Source organism: Hyperolius riggenbachi, chromosome 1 (assembly GCF_040937935.1).
Source record: "Hyperolius riggenbachi isolate aHypRig1 chromosome 1, aHypRig1.pri, whole genome shotgun sequence".
Lineage (NCBI taxonomy): Eukaryota > Metazoa > Chordata > Amphibia > Anura > Hyperoliidae > Hyperolius > Hyperolius riggenbachi.
This window is the reverse complement of record NC_090646.1, coordinates 332460557-332484052: the sequence shown is the minus strand read 5'-3', so window position 1 is coordinate 332484052 and position 23496 is coordinate 332460557. Positions and strand designations below refer to the sequence as shown.

The following is a 23496-nucleotide window of genomic DNA, read 5'->3' as shown; positions in this document are numbered from 1 at the left end:
AAATAATGCACAAGAATATCTTGTGGCCAAATAGTAAAATTTCACCTACACTCATTTATTTTAATAAAAAGACCCATATATACATTTAAAATTAACTCTTCCCTACCCACACTTTCTCATAGTACCGAAATCAATTATATGCATATAATAAAAACAGTCAAAATAATACATAAATGGTTACGTTAGGGACTGAACTTTTTTTTAATCTGTATGTCAAAGGTTATATTAATGTTGTTTATAAAATTATGGGCTTGTAATTCGTGATAAATGCAAAATTGAAAAAATGCACCTTTATTTCCAAATAAAATATTGATGCCATACATTGTACTAAAATTTTAGATGCTCTAATAACCGGGCCAAATGGGCAAATAAAATGTGTGGGTTTTAACTACGGTAGCCTGTATTATTTGAAAACTATACTGGCCGAAAACGGAGAAATTTTTTTCATCGTTTTTTCTTTTTCCTATTAAAATGCATTTAGGATAAAATAATTCTTAGCAAAATGTACCACCCAAAGAAAGTCTAATTGCTGGCGAAAAAACAACTTTTACTACTTATCAATTATGAAGAGTAGTAATAAAGTTATAGGTGAATGAATGGAAGGAACGCTGAAAGGTGAAAAGTGCTCTAATACAGAAGGGGAAAAACCTCTCAGTAGTGAGGTGGTTACTCTACTACTGGTACTGTAGGTTAACATTATCAAATTATCTATGCTTCTAAAAGACTATATCCTATATTAATGTTCCTTTTCTTGCTCCAGGAAAATATTTTATCAAAATACCCCTGAATCGGGTGTTGAATGAAGGCCAAGGTGGGCTAGATTACCCCCACCTGAGTTTCCAAATGCTGCTAGTTGTCCTTGGTCTCTCCCGTTCTCTATCCCTGGTCCTCTAAGTATTTAAATCCCTCTGTAGAAAACGATTCTGGAAGTTCCCCCAAGTGGTGCTGCATGATTAGAAACTGCACCAGGAGCTTGTTGGATATACTTGCTTGGTCGTGCAAAGGTGGGTGGATCCAGCCTGAACTTTCCTTGCTTCGGGTCAGGTGTACTTTAATGTCATTTTAGTTTTTCTTCTAAGACCTGATGTAATTGAGAACCTCTTTTAATAAAACCATTTTAGAAATCTAGTAATACACCATGTTTATTGTACAATGCACAAAATGTGCTTTCCAAATCAATATATACCACACAGTATACATAAACCCTTTCTAATCCATTTTACTGATCATCCACGTCCCCCTGTTCTCCCCCCCCCCCCTCCCCAGCACTGTCTTTTTCTGTTGTGTGAAGGGATGTGGCTGATCGGTGGTTGCTGCCACATGGGGAGCCAGAAGGGTCCCTATCTCTTCATACGAGAGCGAGGAAGTGACCCTGCATCAGTGGGAAAGGGTTTTTGGGGGGTGATGGCAATGGGGTAGCCCTGAGATAGTCGATTTTACAAGTTTTGTTTTTTTTGTTAGGGCTGTTTTATACTGCACGTGATTTTGCTGCATTATCCAATGGCATGCAAAATGCAAGGGTATTAGCAAAAGAATGAAAATCGCAGGAATCCTTTTATTCTACTGCAATCTAATTGTGATCCGATTTTTGCCTGATCGCAAAAGTCCTGCATGCTGCATTTCTTTGTCCTTTCTCCTTGTATTCCTAGCATCCTGTAAGAATTGCAAAGCGCAATCACAGAAAAGTCACATTGTAAAAATTGTAAGGAAATTGCATTGCATTTGTAATTGGCATTATAAAAGAGCCCTTAAAGAGAAACTCCGACTAAGAATTGAACTTTATCCCAAGCAGTAGCTGATAACCCCTTTTACATGAGAAATAGATTCCTTTTCACAAACAGACCATCAGGGGGCGCTGTATGACTAATATTGTGGTGAAACCCCTCCCACAAGAAGCTCTGAGTACCGAGGTACTTCTGGCAGTTTCCTGTCAGTGAACCCTGTTACATTGTGGGAAATAGCGGTTTACAGCTGTTTCCAACTGCCAAAACAGCAAGCAGCAGCTACATCACTTGCCAGCAATAAAAATGTCACCATGTAATAAATGTCAGAATATAAATCATGGATTTAAAATATTTTACAATGGGCAAACACTGACTAAATAATTTATACATAATTATTGTACAAATGAAGCACTTTTATTACATTATTTTCACTGGAGTTCCTCTTTAAGTATCCTTCTAGGCTATAAACATCAGAACCGCTTCTGTTGTAACTGCTATCCAGAGTTGTCCCGCATATATCTGTATCTTTGCAAACACTTCCATTCCAGTGCAGGAGATTTGGGCCCAGCTGGCAGCCTGGCGCCACCATAGACCGTAATAGGAATTACGACTATAGTGGCGCACAGTGAGTAACTTCAGAGCCGTCAGAAGACGGAGCTAAAGTTACTTATAAAACACTATAATTTGGTCTTCAGCAATTTCTGGAAGCCAAATTATTTCATTCCCCACCATCCATGGCGGCCTGGAGGGGGAATAGTATTTGTCGCCGGGAACTTGTGCAACAGCAGGATAAGCCATACCGGCTGTATGCTGCGCCCAAGTCTCCCGGCGGCGATTCCTCTTGTACGCATATCTTTGTTGTGGTTGTGCTCCTATCTACATTAACTGCTTGGCAAAATGTTGAGCAAGGTCTGGTTCCTGAAGTTTTCAGTGCTGTTAACCCTAAATGAACATCCTTTGAAGGAGTACCATGTATTATTCTTGGAGTTTTCTTAATGAACTGGAGTTAATTCACAAGCATCCCGAATTGCAAGTGGGCTGATCCGGAGACACCAGCGGGAGTACGAGTCAATGATTTTTTCCATTCAGAAAAAGATTAATAGTCAGCCTGCCATGGGTTTTGGTGCTGAGCTATGATGCTGGGAATATATGAACTGTCACCCAGGTAAAATATAGGAGGCCCAGAGGAAGCCATTACTGCCAGCGAGTGTGACAGAAGGAGTTGATTTACGAGATGCCAGAATAGTCCAGCGAGCCAGTGAGGACAGACGGCATTTACAAGAGTAAGACAGCAGGATATGGGGAAATGATGTATGCATAAGGACAGGTGAAACTTGCAGTCTGGCGGCTTTAAATCCATTTATTAAGTACAGGTGGAATAACAAGTCTGTGGCTTAGGGATCCCTGAGCTGGGACCTCATTAGCAGCTACAACAACCTTTGCCAGAATACATGTTATTAAGCATGATACAATTGTCTTGGTGCTGAAGAGTCCAGCTCTGTTTGACAGTCTTGTGCAATTTTTAGAAGGTATAACATTATCTAATGAACATATGGCTATTTTTAATTTATTTATTTTTTTGACGGATAACTATTGACAAGATGAAAGTTGCCTGATTTAGTTAGTTTACACAAGGTCGTTCAGTAATCTTTATTGTATGTGTTCTGTGCAATCCAAGTGTTACTCTCAAGGTAGTAACTAATGTCTGTTATGGTTTCACCTTTGATAGCCTAATGGCTACAGTGTCTTTTTTTTCTTACTCTTAAACAAGCAAAGGCTTTTTTTTTTTTTCTTTAACCGGACGCTACAGCACTGTGTACTTCTTTGGCTCCCCCAGCCTAAATGCAGAGCAGGCCAAGAATAGCTGGCTGCGGCAGCGCTGCGCCGAGTCATCTAGCACGAGACAACTCGGGCAGGGCTGCCAAAAGGTTAAATTATGGCATGGCCACTCATGGTATGGTAGAAATAAAGATGATATTGTTTATATTACATGAGGATAACAATTCTTACTTGTAATGGCTACATTCATATGGCAAAATTCAAATATAGTTTAAGTTCAATCAACAGTGTAAGAAGTGTATAAAAAGCACTGTTCATAATTTTCTTTTGCATTGGGAAATGCCACAGAAAGTCAGACAAGTATACACCAGAGTGCATCGTGTGAGTAAAGTTGGCATTTTTGACAAAAAGGATGGTGTTGGTATCCTGGTTTATGGATTGGATCTACTGGACCCTTGCTCAATGTGAAGGGCTATTTTAATTCTCAAACCATTTATCCACAAATGTTCAGGCAACCCATGTGGCTATTTATCATTTTTTCGTGGGAATAACCATCTCTGGGCCACACATTGCTGTGCTGTAAACAGGGTCTCAGACACTAAAGTCTTAAGGAATGAGGATGTAACTTCATAAGGCATTAGGCCTACCAAGCAAAGCAGAGAATTGGGTTTGATCAGAAGATTTATCTACTGGCATTTTGGGCATAGTGGAGGGATTTGGGGGTTAGATTTGTAGATCTGTGGGGAAGTACGTCTGGTGTAGTAGGTATAAAGGTGTAAGCCATTCTCTCAGCCATATGGACGCAATTTTATAACCTAGTGCTTTCTCCTATTCTTTCTCTGTGTAGACAATCATACGTTTATCTGTAGTGATGAAGTGGAACGATTGGGATATGTGATATTGTATATATAGATTAGGATTTTTTGGATTGTTGCCCCAAACAATTTGAAGCAGTGGAGGATATCTCAGAAAGTTATTCAGGTCTGTAAGAATGTCTAAGCTAAAAATTGCCAATTTGCTTGTAAATAACACCATTCCACAGAGTCAAACCCTCGGGCCCCAACAAGTAATACAACTACACAATGGCCTGAGTTCTTGTGCTGCCATTGTAGTTTTTCAAACAACCTCCTGACAATTAGGGCCATACTTTTCCTAGGTATCAAAGGACTTTCAAGGTGAAAATAAACAGAGAAAAAACATTCTGTCGTCCTCCCAAATTTTTTTTTTTTTAATATCCCACAGTTGTATTTTATATTTAAATCTAGTTTTTAAGTTTTTACGGTTTCATGGTCTCTGCTCAATGATGCCTTTACTGAAGTCAGCCAGAGCTTAAATCTATGAATTATTTAAATATAAGCAGACCTGAGTATAAGCCGACCACCCAACGTAAAAAAAATAATAATGTGGAAAATGATTGACTCAAGCATAAGCCCCCCTACCAAATGTGCAGAGTGATGTCAGCCCATCTTGTCCTGTTTGCAATGGCATACCTCCTATAACCCCACATGTGCACAGTGACTGTGTGCAATCCCCACCCACCTTCTGTCCTGTGCAAGAGTTCAGGACCACTTTAATATGGCCATGTGCCGATTTCCCCCCCCACCCCCCCGGCCAGACCAGAGAATAATGTAAGGCGGTGCCCCGGAATGTACAGGGTACTCTCTACTGTTCATGTGGACATTACATCCCCCTCCCCCCCCCCCCCCTAGACCAGAGAACAATGTAAGGCAGACTCCCCACCCTCATATACGCAGTGCTCTCTACTCTGTACAATACCCGTGTGGCTGTAGCTAATTTAAAAGACATTAGATGGCTGTGTGCCACTTTCCCAGCCGCCTCTCCCCTCCATCCCCCGCCGCCAGACAGGAGGTGTATGGCACTAACCCTCTGGTTTCTCCCCTGCTGGGTGTCCTCCGGCATAGGCACAGCGCTGTGTTCCGTTACCTATGAGTCCGCATCGCGATGATTCATTTCCAGTGGGTGAGATGCAGCCTCTCATCAGTATGATGACCTCTAGCGGCGCCTGTAATCACGTGAGCATCTGCACAAATCATAGCGAACAGAGGCTGCTTCTCGCGCTAGAAGAATCATTGCGACGAGGACCTGTAGGTAACGGAACACAGCGTTGTGCCTCTGCCAGAGGACACTCTGCAGGGGAGAAACCAGAGGGTCAGTGACATTCGGCTCTGGTATGATGGGGAAAGGCGGCGGACCCAGCACACGGCCATCTAGTTTAATTTGCTACAGTCTTGGAGGGCGAGGCAGCAGGCATAGCGGCACACAGCCATCTAATGGCTTTTAATTGGCTACAGCCACACGAGCAGAGTAGAGAGCGCTCTGAACATGCCAGGGGGTCTGCCATTGTTCTTCAGTCTGGCGGGGGTTGAGGAGGAGGATTGGCACACAGCCATATACACAGTAGAGTGCACTCTGTAAATGCTGGGAGAGGGAAGGGGACATGCAGCCGGCTCTGTTACCTTGTTGCGGTGACGGACACACTCGGAAGGGGGGGGGGGGGGAGCATCACCAACCAATTGTGGCTAGAGTATAAGCCGAGCCCCCCCACTTTCGGAACACTTTTTTGGGGTCTCAAAAACTTGGCTTATACTCGAGTATATACAGTAACCCTTTTTATCGCTTACCTGCTCTCAGAAGCCTTTTGCTGACAGGAAAGTGTTTTTTATGGCTGTAATTACTTATCAGTGAGGGTTACGCTATAGTCTTGCCCAGTCTGACTCTGTCCCGAACCCAGACAGAATCTGCCACTTGCATACCTGATGTTTAACTCTTTCAGGCAGAGAAAGCATAAAAGGAACACAGCCTAGTTATTTTTGTGCTTGGCACTGTACATACACATGTCTGTCTCATCATGTCACCTCGGTTGTCCTTTAAGGTTGCCTGGCCTGGGTGCACCAGGAACAGTATAAACTGTTTAAGTCTTTTTGCCAGGGTTTTATGTAGTATCTTCAGATCCACTGAAAAGAGAAATAGGATGGTGGGAGTTGCAATATGATGGATGCTTGCCAGGATTAACCAGGACAGTACTTGGCACACATCATATTGAAGGGGCAAGCATGCTGCTTCCAAAGGCGTCTTCAAAAGTTTGAAATAGGGCAGGAGCAACATTGTTAAAATACACTGCTCTAAAAAATAAAGGGAGCACAAAAATAAGACCTCCTAGATCTGAGTGAATTAAATATTAAATACTACTTTTCTTTCTTTACATCGTTGAATGTGCAGACAATGAAATCACACAAACCTTATCAGTGGAAATCAAATTTATTAACCCATGGAGGTCTGGTGTCATGAGGCTCAGTAGTGTGTGTGGCCTTCATGTGCCTGTATCACCTCCCTACAATGCCTGGGCATGCTCCTGATGAAGTTGTGGATGTAGGAATTCCTGAGGAATCTCCTCCCAGACCTGGACTAAAGCATCCACGAACCCCTGGACAGTCTGAGGTGCAATGTGGTGTTAGTGGATGGAGCAGACAAGTTGTCCCAGATGTGCTAAATTTGATTTCGGTCTGGGGAACGGGCGGGCCAGTCCATAGCATCAATGCCTTCGTATTGCAGTAACTGCTGACACACTCAAGCCACATGAGGTCTAGCATTGTCTTGCATTAGGAGGAACCCAGGGCCAATTGCACCAGCAATATGGTCTCACAAGGGGCCTGAGGATCTCATCTTGGTACCTAATGGCAGTCAGGCTACCTCTGGTAGGCACATGGAGGGCTGTGCGGCACCCCATAGAAATGCCAACGCACACCATTACTTATAGTTGTTTAAAATTATTCAACCCCCAATGCTGTAAAGGGTTTTAGGGAAATGAGTGTACATTTGTAATTGTGTTCAGAATGAAATATTACAAGGACTTTTTAAAGAACCAAATGCAACTAAAATGACATCAATTGTTTTTTATAATACAGTATTAAATGTTTTTTTCGTGATTTCTTCATTGACACAATTATTCAACCCCTTAAAGACTACCACTCTTAAGAACAGAGGTTAATTCAAGTGTTTTGGATCAGGTATTGAAAATGCCTGTGAATGTTAACGAGCAGCAATCAAGCATAATAAGCACCAATTAGGGAGATTTAAAATGACTGTGATACTCAGCTACTTCTGGACCAGTGCTGTCCAACTTCACGGGCATGGAGGGCCATTTTTTTTCAGACCCCATGGTGGAAGGCCGAAGGTTCTTGCCAAAAACATGGGGGTTCAGTTGGGTGTGGCCATGGACCAGAATGTGGGTGTGGCCAAGGGTGGAGACAAATTTACATGAACTTCGCAATGTGGGACATTAGATTAGGACAGTGGTGGCGAACCTTTTGGATGCCGAGTGCCCAAACTGCAACCCAAAAGTCACTTATCTATCACAAAGTGGCAACAGCAATTTAAACGAAATACAAACATTTGAACTCATACATGAACATTATGGAAAATCTAAGTTGAAAATGAACTCTGAAGATAAACAATTTTATCCATCCTACTCCTGAAAAATGTATTTTTGTATTTTTTTTTTAGAATATTTTTTTTTTAGAACCTCCCAGTTTTCGTTTCAGTTTTAAAAAGCTAAAAAAGTAGGTTTAATGCTATTGTCTCATGATGATGATTCAGCTTCTCCATAGTCTCGCAGTTCGCAATCATGTGACCCCCAACAAGACAAATTCAGCAATCATGAGGCCCCCAACAAATCATGAGGCCCCCAACAAGACACATTCAGCAATCATGATGCCCCCAACAAGACAAATTTAGCAATCATGAGGCACATAAATAGACAGCATTTCACATAAATAGGCAGAATGACCCTTTAATATGGTAGACACCTCTCACCTGGCTTCTGAATTCTCCTCTACTGGCTGCTGTGCATGGCTGGCCTGGCAATAGTGTTTTTGGCCAGATTGGTGATGTGTGGGCTGAAAAGCCTTGCAGTGCTGCTGTGGCCGGGCTGGCGGTGGTGCTGTGGTGTGGCCGGATGAGGTAGTGACAGGTGCCCCCCCAGTTAGATAGTGACTGGTGTCCTCCCAGTTAGATAGTGACTGGTGTCCCCCCAGTTAGATAGTGACTGGTGTCCCCCCAGTTAGATAGTGACAGGTGTCCCCCCCCCCCAGTTAGATAGTGACAGGTGTCCCCCCCCCCAGTTAGATAGTGACAGGTGTCCCCCCCCCCAGTTAGATAGTGACAGGTGTCCCCCCCCCCCCCAGTTAGATAGTGACAGGTGCCCCCCCCCCCCCCCCCGTTTGATAGTGACAGGTGCCCCCCAGTTAGATAGTGACAGGTGCCCCCCCAGTTAGTGACAGGTGCCCCCCCAGTTAGATAGTGACAGGTGCCCCCCCCCCCAGTTAGTGACAGGTGCCCCCCCAGTTAGATAGAATTTAAAAAATAAATAAATCTATAAACAAATAAACATTAGGTACATTTCTCTCCTGCACCGGCACATATCCCAGTTAATCCAGAAGGCAAAAAAACAAAACAAAACCTTAAGGCTTAGGCCAAGTGACCTTTAAGCTAGGTTCACAGTGGTCAGTTGCATAACTCACATGTTAAGTGTGAACTGCCATGGAGACTGGCCATAGAATTTTTAATGCAAAGCCTTCATACAGCGAGTTAAGGCTCATACACACATCAGACTATAGTCTTTGGAAAATGAAAGATCACAGACCAATTTTACCCCCTTCCATGTAGTATGAGAGCCATACCTACACAGTCTATTCTATGGAGCTGAACTCCCCATCAGAAAAAAATCTTTGCAAGATGCTGCACACACAGATACTGTACAGACACAAAAGATCAGTATCTGCAAAAGATCTGTTCCTGCCAAAAATCCATTCCTGCAAATTGCAATGATAGTTTATGAGATCTGCAGATCATCATACACACATTATTTAACTGACATTCATCTGCAGATCAGACAATCATCCGCAGATCTGAAAATCCATCCTGGTGGATCTGATCTGCAGATGAATGTCAGTTAAATCATGTGTGTATGATGATCTGCAGATCTCATAGACTATCATTGCAATTTGCAGCAATGGATTTTTGGCAGGAACAGATCTTTTGCAGATACTGATCTTTTAGTGTCTGTACAGCATCTGTGTGTGCAGGAACTTGCAAAGATTTTTTTTCTGATGGGGAGTTCAGCTCCATAGAATAGACTGTGTAGGTATGGCTCTCATACTACATGGAAGGGGGTAAAATTGGTCTGTGATCTTTCATTTTCCAAAGACAATAGTCTGATGTGTGTATGTGGCCTTGGAATAACGTGATCCATTACAGCCCCATTGAATTGTATGGGCAGTCAGTTGACATGCAGAATTATTCTGTAACGCAACTGACCACTGTGAACAGGGCCTTAAAGTGGAATAAAACTCTGACATAACATTCAATAAAAATGTGTTCTCCTACTTTTTATTACCCATACAGTTATCATATTTTTTTTGTCAAACTTAAAAACAGAGGTGGCGCTCACGGCGAATTTCATGCAACTCAAAGACTGTTTACAAAGACATTAAAATTCTATTTTAATGTCTTTGTAAACAGTCTTTGAGTTGCATGAAATTCGCCGTGAGCGCCACCTCTGTTTTTAAGTTTGACATTTTTATATGGAGGAGGCGAACTGGTGTTGATTTTTGCTTTTAAGGTTGCAGGAAGATAGATATTTTTTGCTGAGAGCGCAGACCTCTGGTGACATATTTTTTTTTTGTGCACAAGTAATATTGCCTGTTTACAAATCACAAGGTCCCAAAGTACAGTTTATCTGCTCTGAAAGCTGCCATTGCATTTTATTAATAGATGTTAATATATGTATACTGCAGCTATCTAGTGAAAATTTCTCATGTCTCTGCTTGTCAGCTCCTCCTAGCAGTTCCATCTGCATGTGGCTGGCTGTGTAATGAAATGTAACAACTGAGGAATGTAAACAAAAGATAATGTTCTCTCATCTTCCTGATGCGGATCCTAAGCTGACAGGACTTTCCACTGCACAACAAAGTGCTGTGTGAATGCTTTTCTGCTACAATTTTTTTTCTGGTAGTAGGTTTAAGGCTGTAAATAATTTTCTAGAGCAAAGAAGAAATGCTGAGTTTTAGACCACTTTAAGGGGAAGAAATTCCTTCTTCACTACAGATGGCAATCTGTACAATCCCTGGATCAACTCTGCTGTGATTTAACCAGTGTAGTAATTATAGCCATGGATGTCCTTTAACTAATTACTGTACAGCGTGTAGTATATGTGCGCCCTGCAGGACTTCATCTGAAGTCCCAGGGACGTAGATATTCATCTGCTGCTGTGCGCTCTCCCCGCTCGTAATCGCGCTTGGGTTATAGATCATTTTGTTGTGATAAGTAGTGATTAAGTTATTGGCAAATGAAAAGGAGCTCTTCCCTTTCATGAAACATGTAAATTGTTCAGGTCCATACGGGGAAAAAAACCTTACTGTTTAACCTCCCTGGCGGTGCATTTCTGTCTGGAATTATGAGTCAAAAGCGGCACATTTTTTTTTTTTTTTGCAAGATTTTTAGTCCTCCAATTCTTAAAGGAGTCATCACGGGGATATGAGGACAACAAGTGCTACTTTCCTGGGGCTTCGTCCAGCCTCGAGCTCCCAGCATGTCCCTCGCTGCAGCTACGCGGTGAGCCATTCGCCTGTGAAACCCTGCCGGTCCCCGGCGATGACATCAGGCCGACCTGGGGGTCAGCCTGTACTGCTCCTGCGCGAGCGGTGCTGTCAATCACTGCCACGTGGTTCGGAGCGTACTGCTCAGGTAAACATTCTGCATATAAATAAAAGACTGGAACACAAAATTGTTGAAATAATTACATTCATGAATAAACTTAAAAAATTGTGAAACTGTACAAATAAGGCAGGCTGAGTGAGAGTAGTCAAAATCTAGGCTGTCAGTGCAGGCGGCAGGCAGAGGGTAGTCAAAATCCAGGCAAAAATTTCGGTAACAGGGCCCATTTCCTTTACTGCGGCGCGATTTCAATGGGAAATTCGTGGCAACAAATCCGCATGCGGTTTCGTTGGCGTTTCTATGCGGATTTTCACGCGGAATCGCTTGTGGTTTGCGCAACGCGATTTCAACCATGTCAATGCCGGCATGCATTGACATGAGTTTTTAAGCAAAACGCACGCTGAAACACTGGGAAAACCGCAAGACTAAAATGCTTGTGGATTTCCTATTTAGTTACATTACCGACGAATCGTATGCGACGTGCGAATTCTGATGGGTCTGCCGTGCATCCACTTCTATTGCTTGTGCGAATCTGCATGCAGAAAACGCATGCAGATTCGCTGTGGTGGAAACGTGCCCTAAGGCAGAAGCATACACAGGTGGGGGAATCTGTCCATAGGACAACTATTAGTCGTGCACTGCACAAAGTTGGCCTTTATGGAAGAATGGCAAGAAGAAAGCCATTGTTAACAGAAAAGCATAAGAAGTCCCGTTTGCAGTTTGCCGCAAACATGTGGAAGAAGGTGCTCTGGTCAGATGAGACCAAAATAGAACTTTTTGGCCAAAATGCAAATCGCTATGTGTGGCGGAAAACTAACACTGTACATCACTCTGAACACACCATCCCCACTGTCAAATATGGTGATGGCAGCATCATGCTCTGGGGGTGCTTCTCTTCAACAGGGACAGGGAAGCTGGTCAGATTTGATGGGAAGATGGATGGAGCGAAATACAGGGCAATCTTGGAAGAAAACTTCTAGGAGTCTCCAAAGACTTGAGACTGGGGCGGAGGTTCACCTTCCAGCAGGACATCGACCCTAAACATAAAGCCAGGGCAACAATGGAATGGTTTAAAACAAAACATATCCATGTGTTAGAATGGCCCAGTCAAAGTACAGATCTAAATCCAATCGAGAATCTGTGGCAAGATCTGAAAACTGCTGTTCACAAACGCTGTCCATCTAATCTGACTGAGCTGGAGCTGTTTTGCAAAGAATGGGCAAGGATTTCTGTCTCTAGATGCGCAAGGCTGGTAGAGACATACCCTAAAAGACTAGCAGCTGTAATTGCAGCAAAAGGTGGTTCTTCAAAGTATCGACTCAGGGGGCTGAATAATTATGCACACCCCACTTTGCAGTTTTGTTTTTTGAAAATGTTTGGAATCCTGTATGATTTTCGTTCCACTTCTCACGTGTACACCACTTTGTATTGGTCTTTCATGTGGAATTCCAATAAAATTGATTCATGTTTGTGGCAGTAATATGACAAAATGTGGAAAACTTCAAGGGGGCCAGATACTTTTGTAAACCACTGTGTGTATATGTGTGTATATATATTTTCGGATTATAAGACGCTCCGGACTATAAGACTTCCAGTCTTAGGTGAGTGATGCCCGCTGCTAATTACCTTACACGGGCGGGAGACGGGGGATTGAATGCTAATTACTATACATGGGCGGCCGGGGTATTGAATGCTAATTATATTGCACAGGAGATACAACACTAATTATATTACATGGGGGCAGATGCATGGCCTACTGCGGCTAATTAGGTCAGACAAAGGGCAGATACACGCCTGCCGCCGCTATTAACGTTACGTATGGGCAGTGCAGGAGGACACCGGGGGCATTGCAGGGAGTCCCTGACATCGCGGCGAGGCAGTGGTTCGTAACGGCGGGCGTTCGTAAGTCATGGACTCCCTGTATTCGGACTATAAGACACAGGGGCTTTTCCCCCCACTTTTTTGGGGGACAAAGTGCATCTTATAGTCCAAAAAATACGGACTGCCACCCTGCACTTATTTGAATATTTGTTTATTCACTACCAATGTAGAGTTTTGCTTCATTTTTGCTATGTACTGTTTACTGTATATGGTGTAACTTTATAAAAAATATTTATGTCCTTAACCACTTCGCATCCAGACCTTGTTTTCAACTTATTGACCAGAGCAGTTTTGACAGTTTAGCTATGTCCCTATTTAATCAGAAATAACTTTATCCCTACTTATGACACAGAAATGAAATATGTATTGTTTTTTTCAAGACAAACTAGGCTTTCATTGTATGCCATTTTTTCCCTCAAACAATTTTGTTTTCTATGAATTTTAATGGGAAAACAAAGAAAAAAATAGAAAAAACATGTATTTCTCAGTTTTACCAATTCCAGTTTAAAAATAAAAAGTGCTACTGTAGATAAAAAACACACATTTTGTTTAGCTATTCTTACTGCTTATCACAAAACTTCGATTATGTTCCTGTCACAATTTATGGTGAAGATATTTGATTCTGAAATAGTGCTACAAAGTGTGTTTTTCACTATGAAATGAGAAAATACAAGTATTTTTAATAGTAAAAATCAATCTCATTAGCTCAGGAAAGTTATATTCCCATTAACCAATTAGTCCTGCATCAGATAGTGCCAGAAATATGCACAGGAGCAAGCCCAATCCTGCACAGCACTGCTTCTGCTACAAGACGTATATCTACTGACCTGTGGCTTAGATGAAGTCCCAGAGGACGTATATCTACTGACCTGTGGACGAAGTGGTTAAATAGACCACCGCAAAGATTCTGTATTAGTAATGTGGTATATACGTTGTGTGTATGAAAAAACAATTCCATTACTTTACTATAAAGGGATTCTACTGTACATAGTAAACTCCAAGGCACCAGGAAAAGTAGTTTACTATATCAGAATTGGTCATACATTGTATATTTATACAGACCCATTTGCTGGGACCGGAGCACTGAATTTACTATATCCAGAGGTTTACTATATTAGAGTTTGCTATAACGAGATTGTACTGTATAATAATTAAGAATGAAATTTGACTTCGTTCATTTGTATCTGCAGGAAATGGAGCCCTGAGAAAGAAAGTACTGATCCAAGGTCAGGGAGCTGCAAGCAGACCACTGAAAGGGCAAGATGTAATTGTGAGACTGAAGACTACTTTGGGTGATGACAGTGTAGTTGAGGAAAATGTAACACTTACCTTCACTTTGGGAGATGGAGACGTCATCCAGGTGAGTGACCTATAGATTGTCAGACTACTTTATTAAAGGTACCTGATGTGACATGTAACATGCTACTATAAATGTATATGTACAGTCCCAATCTTGCTTGGCTGTTTTACTGTTTCTTACAGTAATGGTTAAAAATACATTGCTTTAAAGCAGGGGTCCTCAAACTGGGGGCCAGTTCATGGTCCCTCAGATTGTTGGGGTTCCAAAACTATCATAATTCACATGTACACAGCACATATCCTGTTTGTAATGAAAAAAACATGAAATAACCTACCTGTGTCTCTGGGTACTGAGTGTCAGGTGATACTGCTGGCCTGTGTCTCTGGGTACTGAATGGCATGTGATACTGCTGGCCCGTGTCTCTGGGTACTGAATGGCAGGTGATGCTGCTGGCCCGTGTCTCTGGGTACTGAATGGCAGGTGATGCTGCTGGCCCGTGTCTCTCTGTACTGAATGGCAGGTGATGCTGCTGGCCCGTGTCTCTGGGTACTGAATGGCAGGTGATGCTGCTGGCCCGTGTCTCTGGGTACTGAATGGCAGGTGATGCTGCTGGCCTTTGTTTTTGGGTACTGAATGGCAGGTGATGCTGCTGGCCTGTGTCTCTGGGTACTGAATGGCAGGTGATGCTGCTGGCCCGTGTCTCTGGGTACCGAATGGCAGGTGATGCTGCTGGCCTTTGTTTTTGGGTACCGGTTGGTGGCAGGCGTTGCTGCTGGCCTGTGTTTCTGGGTACTGAATGTCAGGTGATACTGATGGCCTCTGTTTCTGGGTACTGGGTGGTGGCAAGAGTTGCTGCTGTAGCAGTGAATGCATGGGGGCTTCCAATGTTAGTAAAATGCTGCTAGTACAGATGAGGAGCTGCTGTCAGGATTTATCAGCGCACTCAAGTTGGAGGGCCAGGAAATGAGCTAATGCTTAAACGACCTGCCCACTCACCCATCATACAGTCAGTCAGGCAGTGAGAGGAGCCAGTGTTCTATTCAAATTCAGCCTATATATTTTATGCTACCTTTTATAAATCTATGCACTGATATATTTAAAAACTGCCTATACATTATTGTTCCCCAACACTTACCTCCCTTCACCTCTGCCTAATACTACATTCCGCCCTCATGTGCCTAACATGAATCTCCCCTGTCCGGTGCCTTACCCTATCTTCCCTTCTGCCTAATATTAACCTCTTCTTTTCATGCCTAACCCTAACCTCCCTTCTCCTGTGCCTAATGCTAACTTTCTCTCTCCTATGCCTAACCCTAACCTCCCCTCTGTCTAACACTATTCTCTCCTCTCCGTGCCTAACACTAACCTCCCCTGCAGTCCCTTGCAGCCGCTAAAAATCCACTCTACTTAGGGTAGCATACTTTTATCATCAGAGGGCCTCTAAGCAGCAAGTGCCCACTGTGCACGCTCAATACCATATCTCACATGCACAGTAGATAGTGTAGCTACTTTTCTATGGTAGCAGAAAATACACCTAGAGCACTTGGCCAACTACACTCACCACACACTTCTTGCGCAGCTAGCTGTATAGAGCCTCATTCTCCTGCAGAAGTGAAGAGGAGCCGCAGTTAGTCACGGATCACTTTGGCGGCCAGTTCAGGGCATTGTTTGTACTCATGTCTGTGGGGCGGGACAACAGCTCTATTCCCATCTTCTAAGCTGCTCCATGTCCCGGTGCCTTTTTGTCATGTAGGATCTGAAGTTGCTGATTCCTCCCTGAATGGATTATCAAGCTTGGGGCTTTGGAGGATGGGAGCCAGAAGCATGGTCGCTCTTGATCAGCAGGCAACTGGGCAGAGTGCTTGGCTAAAACATACTGGGGAGAACACTGCTTGCCCACCCTCCTATCACCTGCTGCAATTAGCCTCCTACATGAAAGATAGCAGGAAGATAGCAGGCTGCTTCTATAGGTTTGCCAGGGTGAAAGGGTGGGGACATGGAAAAGCAGCATCCATGCTTCACCACATCTGTGGACGCTGGAGTGTTTCTTGCATCACCTGTTCTGGTGGTGGATGGACGCTGCGTCCGCATGTCCCCCCCTCTGCAACCAACGGTAAAACTGGGTGGCAGCATCATGCTGTGGGGATGTTTTTCAATGGCAGGAACTGGGAGACTAGTAAGGATAAGAGGGAAAGATGGCTGAAGCAATGTACAGAGACATCCTGGATGAAAACCTGATCCAGATCGCTCTTGAACTTAGACCTACGGCCCCCTTTACACTTAATCAGTTGGCACACGTTTTTTTTCTTCTTCTCCATAGCAGTGCATTGTTAAAAATATTTCAGATAAAACGTTAAGTGTGAACTATGCCATAGGAAAACATGGGCATTACTTTGAAAATCGGTTGTTTTTTCAGTTATAACTGAGAGCAACTGATTAAGTGTAAACAGGGCCTAAGCACACAGCCAAGATATCCAAGGCGTGGCTTCAAAGATTTCCTTGAGTGGACCATCCAGAGCCCAGACTTGAATCTGATTGAATATCTCTGGAGAGATCTAAAAATGGCTGTGCACCGACGCTTCCCATGCAACCTGTTGAAGCTTGAATGGTGTGAAACGCAAGGCCCACGAGCTGAAAGCGGCCCTCCTTGACATTTTATGTGGCCCTTGAGAGCTTCAAATGTGCATCATTGTAAGCAGTAACAGTACACTGCCTTCCAAACCAGAGGATTACAGTGTTTCTAGTTAAAACATTCAGTTTGAGCCTGGGTGCAGCAACAACCCACAGGACCCCCTCCCTGAAATTGGCACAATGCAAATCCCTCCACAAATGGCTGGTAAAACACACACATAGACCTACACACCTTTCCCCCATATAATAGTGCTGCGGAGCAGTGTAATATTTACCTGCTGCAGTGCTGCATCTTGTCTTTGACGTTCTTCCTGGCAGCTGCACGTTGAAAACTTCCTCATCTCCAGCTGTTGATTCCGTGACATGCATCACAGTAACCAAGCAGTTCCGGATGACCCGAAACCACAAGGAAAATATAGGGGACTAAAAGAGACCAGAAAGCCCTCCTACTAAAAAGCAATGCTTAGTGTGGTTTGCCTTTTTAAAACCGAGCCAGAGTTATGCAGCATAGAGCATGTCTGTCAGGAAGATTGGAGGAGACCTGAAGCCGCACGAGAGCAGGCAAATATAAAATTACTCCACTGCACTAAAATGTTATCAGCAGCGTTTTCTTGGACAAATAAATATGTTTTGTGTTTGTTACTTTTCAAGCGAGCCGGAGCTGAATTTTGCATGCTGTCCAACTGTTTCATCTGCATAGATAACCGCATAGTTTTTTTATGAACCAATGATCTTGTGACTAAATCTGTATTGACATTCAGATGCTTCTGATAAGGGGTGAAGGAGCAGCCAGGCGGGTGCTGGATGAAAACTGGAACTACTTTTTCTTTTAAAACGTCAATGCAAAATGAGATGATAATAATGAAAGTGACCTCAGACAGCTTTTTTGTAGGTCTAGTACTAATGTTAGTAGGAATACACATTTATCTCATCATGTTAGTTCAGCTTTAGATAACTAATGAATGAGCGCATTGTTCCTCTAAAGTTGTATCAGGAGGGATCAGTGGTACAGTTGCATTCAGTGGCGTAGGAATCACCATGGCAACCATAGCAATGCTATGGGGCCCTACGCCACAAGGGGGCCCAGAGGTCCTGGCTGTCTGTGTTTTAATTTTTCCTCAATCCGCATGACTGTGTGCAGACTTTGTCCCCTTCTCCCTCTCTCCCTGCAAGGAGATTGCACAGACGTAGGCTGGTGAAAGGGGACTATTTTTCCTTCTGCCCCTGTTTCCAGCCGACAATTAGTTTTTAGTTCCTGCAGGAAACAGAGTGATACTGAGCTGCACCTGGTTTCTCCTCCTCCCCCTCCCCTCTGCTACACACAGTCCCCGGAACGAGCAGCAGAGAGGAATGCAGCCAGCCAGAGAGAGAGGGAGACCGAGAGAGAGAGGAGAGATGCTGTCAGGGACTCACTGAGGCTGACTATTGCCTCAAATCCTCAGGTTTTCTTTTTACAAGTTTTGTTGAAGTGCAAGTGTGGAATGCGGCAACTTGGGGTGAGTGAAATATTTCCCTTTCCACACAACACAGTCAACAGAAAATAAGGAACCCCTGCACATATACATAGACAATAATTAAATGCCTAAAAACTTAAAATAGCACAAAAAAAATAAAACAATCAATGCTGAATATTAGCACATGTCTGCCAAAATCTACACCTGTTGGTCTGTGCACACTCACACCGCCATGGACTGAAGGCAGAACTGGAACGCTGAATCCTGTTCCCAGTGTCTGGTGTCACTGCCGGATATAGCAGCATCCCTTTGTCAACTGCTGCTAAGGATACCCAGAGGTCTGAGTGGCACTAATATTATGTATTTATATAGCGCCGACATCTTCCGCAGCGCTATACAGAGTATATTATCTTGTCACTAACTGTCCCTCAGAGGGGCTCACAATCTAATCCTACCGTAGACACATGTCTAGGTATGTATCGTGTACTGTATGTATTGTAGTCTAGGGCCAATTTAGGGGAAAGCCAATAAAATTATCTGTATGCTTTTGGGGTGTGGGAGGAAACCGGAGTGCAGGGAGGAAACTCACACAGACAGAACATACAAACTCCATGCAGATAGTGCCCTGCCTGGGCTTTGAATTGGGGACTCAATCCCGCAAGGCAAGAGCGCTATCCACTATTGCGCCATTGTGCTGCCCATCCACTAACAATTGCAAGCTCTGCACCACATGCTGCAAACTGTGGAGGGCATGTAAGATACTGCTACTATGCAAGTTTAAACTTTGGCTACTATCTGTTGTCAACACGCTGCCCCCGCGACACTGAGAATACAGTGAGCACATTCCTGTTAATATGACTGGCCCTTAATAGACTGCTGGGACTTGTGCACTTTAATTCAATCATCTGGATTGCAGACTGGGAACAGAATTCTCCATCCTACATATTAAAAATGGCCATTAGCCCATAACAGCTTCCTGGTCAGCACACTGTTAAACTTTAACATCACCCACATGAGCCATAGGGAAACATGGACATTACCTTGCACATCAGTTGCCCTTTCACTTATTACTGACAACAACTGAAATATAACTGACAGCAAATGATATTCTTCAGCTCTGACAAAATGTTGTCAGAACTGGAAGATATCATTGTTAGAACAAAATGCTGAGATTCTTAGAGAGACTGACAGTGAGGTAAGTATGTAATATTCACATATAGATACATTATGTGTTTATTTGAAATATTTTTACTCGGTTCAGTTTGCCTTTAAGTACACTAAACCTTAACGCCCACCCTCGCCACAAAAAAAAAAAAAACCTGTAAATATTGAGGGCCTTTATTTGTGCCCATACAAATATTTATAGCAGGGACTGGAGTTTGGCCACCTGCTATAACCAATATTTGTATGGGTACCCAGTGGCACCCGATATTGATAGTTTTTTGAGGCGCCCTAGATCTACAATTTTGTGGCACTTAATATTAAGGTTTTTTGTTTTTTTTTGTGTGGCAGTGTGGTTAAGGTTTTTCATCAGCTGGGGTGGTGGTTAGGGTTACGCATAGGTAGAGGGAGGGCTCTGTATGAGAATAGGTTTAGCTGTAATTGGGGTGGGGCGACGGGGCAATAGGATGCCTTATAGATTTTTTTTTTTTTTTTTTAGGGGGGGTCCCACCAAAAACTTTGCTATGGGGCCCCATGATTTCTAGCTACGCCCCTGGTTGCATTGCTTTTTTAGATAGTGTTTTATGAAAATGACTACATTTTAGATACAAAGACACACCATTACAGCCACAAAAGTGGAGCTAACACTTGCAACAACAAGTCATGTTAAGTTGTACAAACACAGTAAATCATTTGAGATGATCTTCTCTGCTCCAGGTAACCACACAGCCATTTGAACCGTTATTTTTATTTTTTTATGCTATTGCTCTTCTCTTTTTTTTTTTTTTCAATTTTGACATAGCGGCAGGAGAATTGACGTAAAGACTTTAGTACTTTCTTTTTGTGTTTTAGACCCTGGACCTATGCGTACTGCTCATGGAGCTTGGAGAAACTTCTCTCATTGAAGCAGATGCAAAATATTGCTATGGTAAAGAAGGGAGGTAAGTAATTAGTCAGAATTCCAGTTGTCCCTGAGCAAAATAATATACGGTATAATAGTAGATGACTCGGTGATCACATATCTATACATAAAATTGTCATACTCAGGAATATAGTAATTTAATAGATATTTTCCCTTTTCCCCCCCAACTTTTGATTAATATTTGTTTGTTATTGCCCATTTTAATGGTGAGACCTCCAGATGTAAGGTAGTTAAAGGATACCCGAGGTGACACGTGACATGAGATAGGCATAGGTATGTGCAGTGCCTAGCATACAAATAACTATGCTGTATTCCTTTTTTTTTTTTTTTTCTTTCTCTGCCTGAAAGTGTTAAACATCAGGTATGTTCCTGTCTGAGTCAGGACTGGATCAGACCACAGTGTGACCCTCACTGATAAGAAATTACAATTATAAGACACTTTCCTAGCAGAAAATGGCTTCTGAGAGCAGGAAAGAGATATAAAAAGGGTCAATAGTTCATATATTTTAGCTCTGGCCTACGTCAATTAATGCATCATTGAGCAAAAACAAAACAGTAAAAAAGTAGATTTAAATATAAAATAAAACTAGATTATCGTAAAAAGTCATTTTTAGGAGAAGGATAGATACAATTGTTTATTTCATACGTTTATTTTCACCTTGGGTGTCCTTTAAATCAGTATTGACTTTCTATCAAAGAATATCGGCATATGTCACATAGCGTATACATAGCTTTAGCTACCATGAAAGTTGCAAAGCTACTCTGAGAGAAAAATGATGCCGTATACACCACATCTTTATAATATGAGAGGTTTGAAATTACATTTTTATTAACTAAATTTTAGATTTTTATTTTTGTGTCTGTCTTGGTAAAGGAAAAGTTTCACTTCTGCCTTTGATACAAATAACAAATAGGTTATTTTTTTTTTTTAAAGTGAATGCAAGATGAAGTGAAAACCTCTTTAATAGATCACAAAACCCTTCCTTATGCTTACAATACAAAATGGACACACTTAATGTAAATATTTTTTACAGATCTAACATTGGCCGCAATTCACTGCTGGAGACAATACGGCAGGAGAAAACTTATCACCACACATCGATGACATTTTCAGTGTTAATTCACTAAAGAATCTTGCTTTACTAATGTTGGGAATACACTGTGCGTTTTTGTGGCTCGATTCTGCCGCCTGATCGATTCCCTGCTCGATTCCGCGGGCGATTCTCTTATCTTACGGTCGTTTTCCTTATCTTTGTCCCCCTTGCAGAATCTAACACGAAATCGATCAGGCGGGTGATCGGACATGTCGGAAATGATCAATCGAGCCATCTAAATGGCTCAATCGAGCGGCAAAAACCTACCGTGTATTCTCAGCATAAGGTGTAGAGAAGTTTTCACAGTGAGATAGTTATCTTATCATTTCTGACCACCTCTGTAGTTATTTTCACATGCAGTTAATTAACTGATTAACCAATTAATTAATTAGTTGGTCTTTAACTTTAGAATTCTGTAGTTATTTTAAGGATTGATATGTTAACTTTAAGGCGCGTACACACACCTGATTTCTTCAAACGGATCATCAGACCCACCCGCAGGGTGGCCATTCTGACGACAGTTTCCCCGTGTGTACAGTCTGTCGGCAGGCTGATAAGGCTGGTTTTGACCGATCCGCCGAGCGGATCGGTCAAAACCAGCCTTATCAGCCTGCCGTCAGACTGTACACACGGGGAAACTGTCATCAGAACGGCTGCCCCGCGGGCGGGTCCGCCGACCAGTCATTTGAAGAGATGAGGAGTGTGTACGCACCTTTGAGATCTCTCCTTAACCTATCACCATGGTGATAACACTTAAAACTGCTCAGAAACGTTATTAAAGACAGGAGATAAGCTTAGTGAATCGAGGCCAATGCCTTTTTTACAATGCCACAGGTCTTCAAATTGCATTTTGATTGAGTCATTTATCTTATGCTGGGAATACACGGTTCGTTTTTGAGCCATTTAGATGGCTCGATAGATAATTTCTGACATGTCTGATTTCCCATTCGATTTGTTTCACTGCTCAATTTCTCATAGAGGTGAATAGAAAAAGAGAAGAAAAACAAGTGGAAGATAAGAGACTGCAGAACCGAGCAGCAAAAATGATCGAGCGCAGAATTGAACCCTGTATTCCCAGCATTGGGTTCTATTTACACTGGAACTGCTGCTGGATGGTCTCCTGGAGTTGATGGCAGCAGCTGAACAACCATGACATAAGGGTCCATGTGTACCTGTGGGCCCAATTTACAGATCTGTTTTGTAACCTGTCGAGTTTTGTCCAGTGAATTATTGCAATGTACAAATTTGAGGGGTAGGCCTTTTTTTTTTTTTTTCTCTGGACAGCGTATGTATTGTTATTTATCCCCAGTGTGTCTGCACTACCTGGACATGCTACCTCTCTGGGAAAATGTGAATCAGACTGGAAAAATTTGGCTCACCTTAGAACTTAAACGTATATATATATTTTTTTTCTAGGAAGCCAGATATTCCACCCAATGCCAACCTTATTCTTGAGGTGTCCTTGGTAGATGTGAAAGATGGACCAGATCTAGAGTTACTAACAGGGCAGGAGAAGCTGGACTTGGTGAACAAGAAGAGGGAACGTGGAAACTACTACTTTCAGCAAGCAGATTTTGTGTTTGCAATAAATTCATATGACATTGCGCTGAAGATTGTGAATTCTAGCTCTAAAGGTATGTGTTGGCTGCTGTAGTTTGAATTTTAAGTCATTTCGGTAGAATGTCAGGTCTTCTCTAACCACTAGCAATTTACATCTCAGACCAAATTCTTACCCCTCCCCCAGTTTTTCACAGCACTAGTCTTCAACAGAGGCTGGGCTGAGGGGGATCACCAGTGCTCATGTTTTATGAACACA

The 23496-nt window shown here is 42.6% G+C and overlaps 1 protein-coding gene across 2 annotated transcripts in view; it reads left to right on the top strand.

The window, feature by feature from the left end:
• FKBP8 (FKBP prolyl isomerase 8) overlaps window positions 1-23496 on the top strand; it is a 155371-nt gene that overhangs the window by 52215 nt on the left and 79660 nt on the right. For both annotated transcript variants that reach the window (XM_068233904.1, XM_068233903.1), the window contains exons 3-5: window positions 14309-14478; window positions 20517-20605; window positions 23097-23314. In XM_068233904.1, coding sequence (XP_068090005.1) covers window positions 14309-14478; window positions 20517-20605; window positions 23097-23314 — 477 coding nt within the window. The remainder of the gene's footprint in view (window positions 1-14308; window positions 14479-20516; window positions 20606-23096; window positions 23315-23496) is intronic.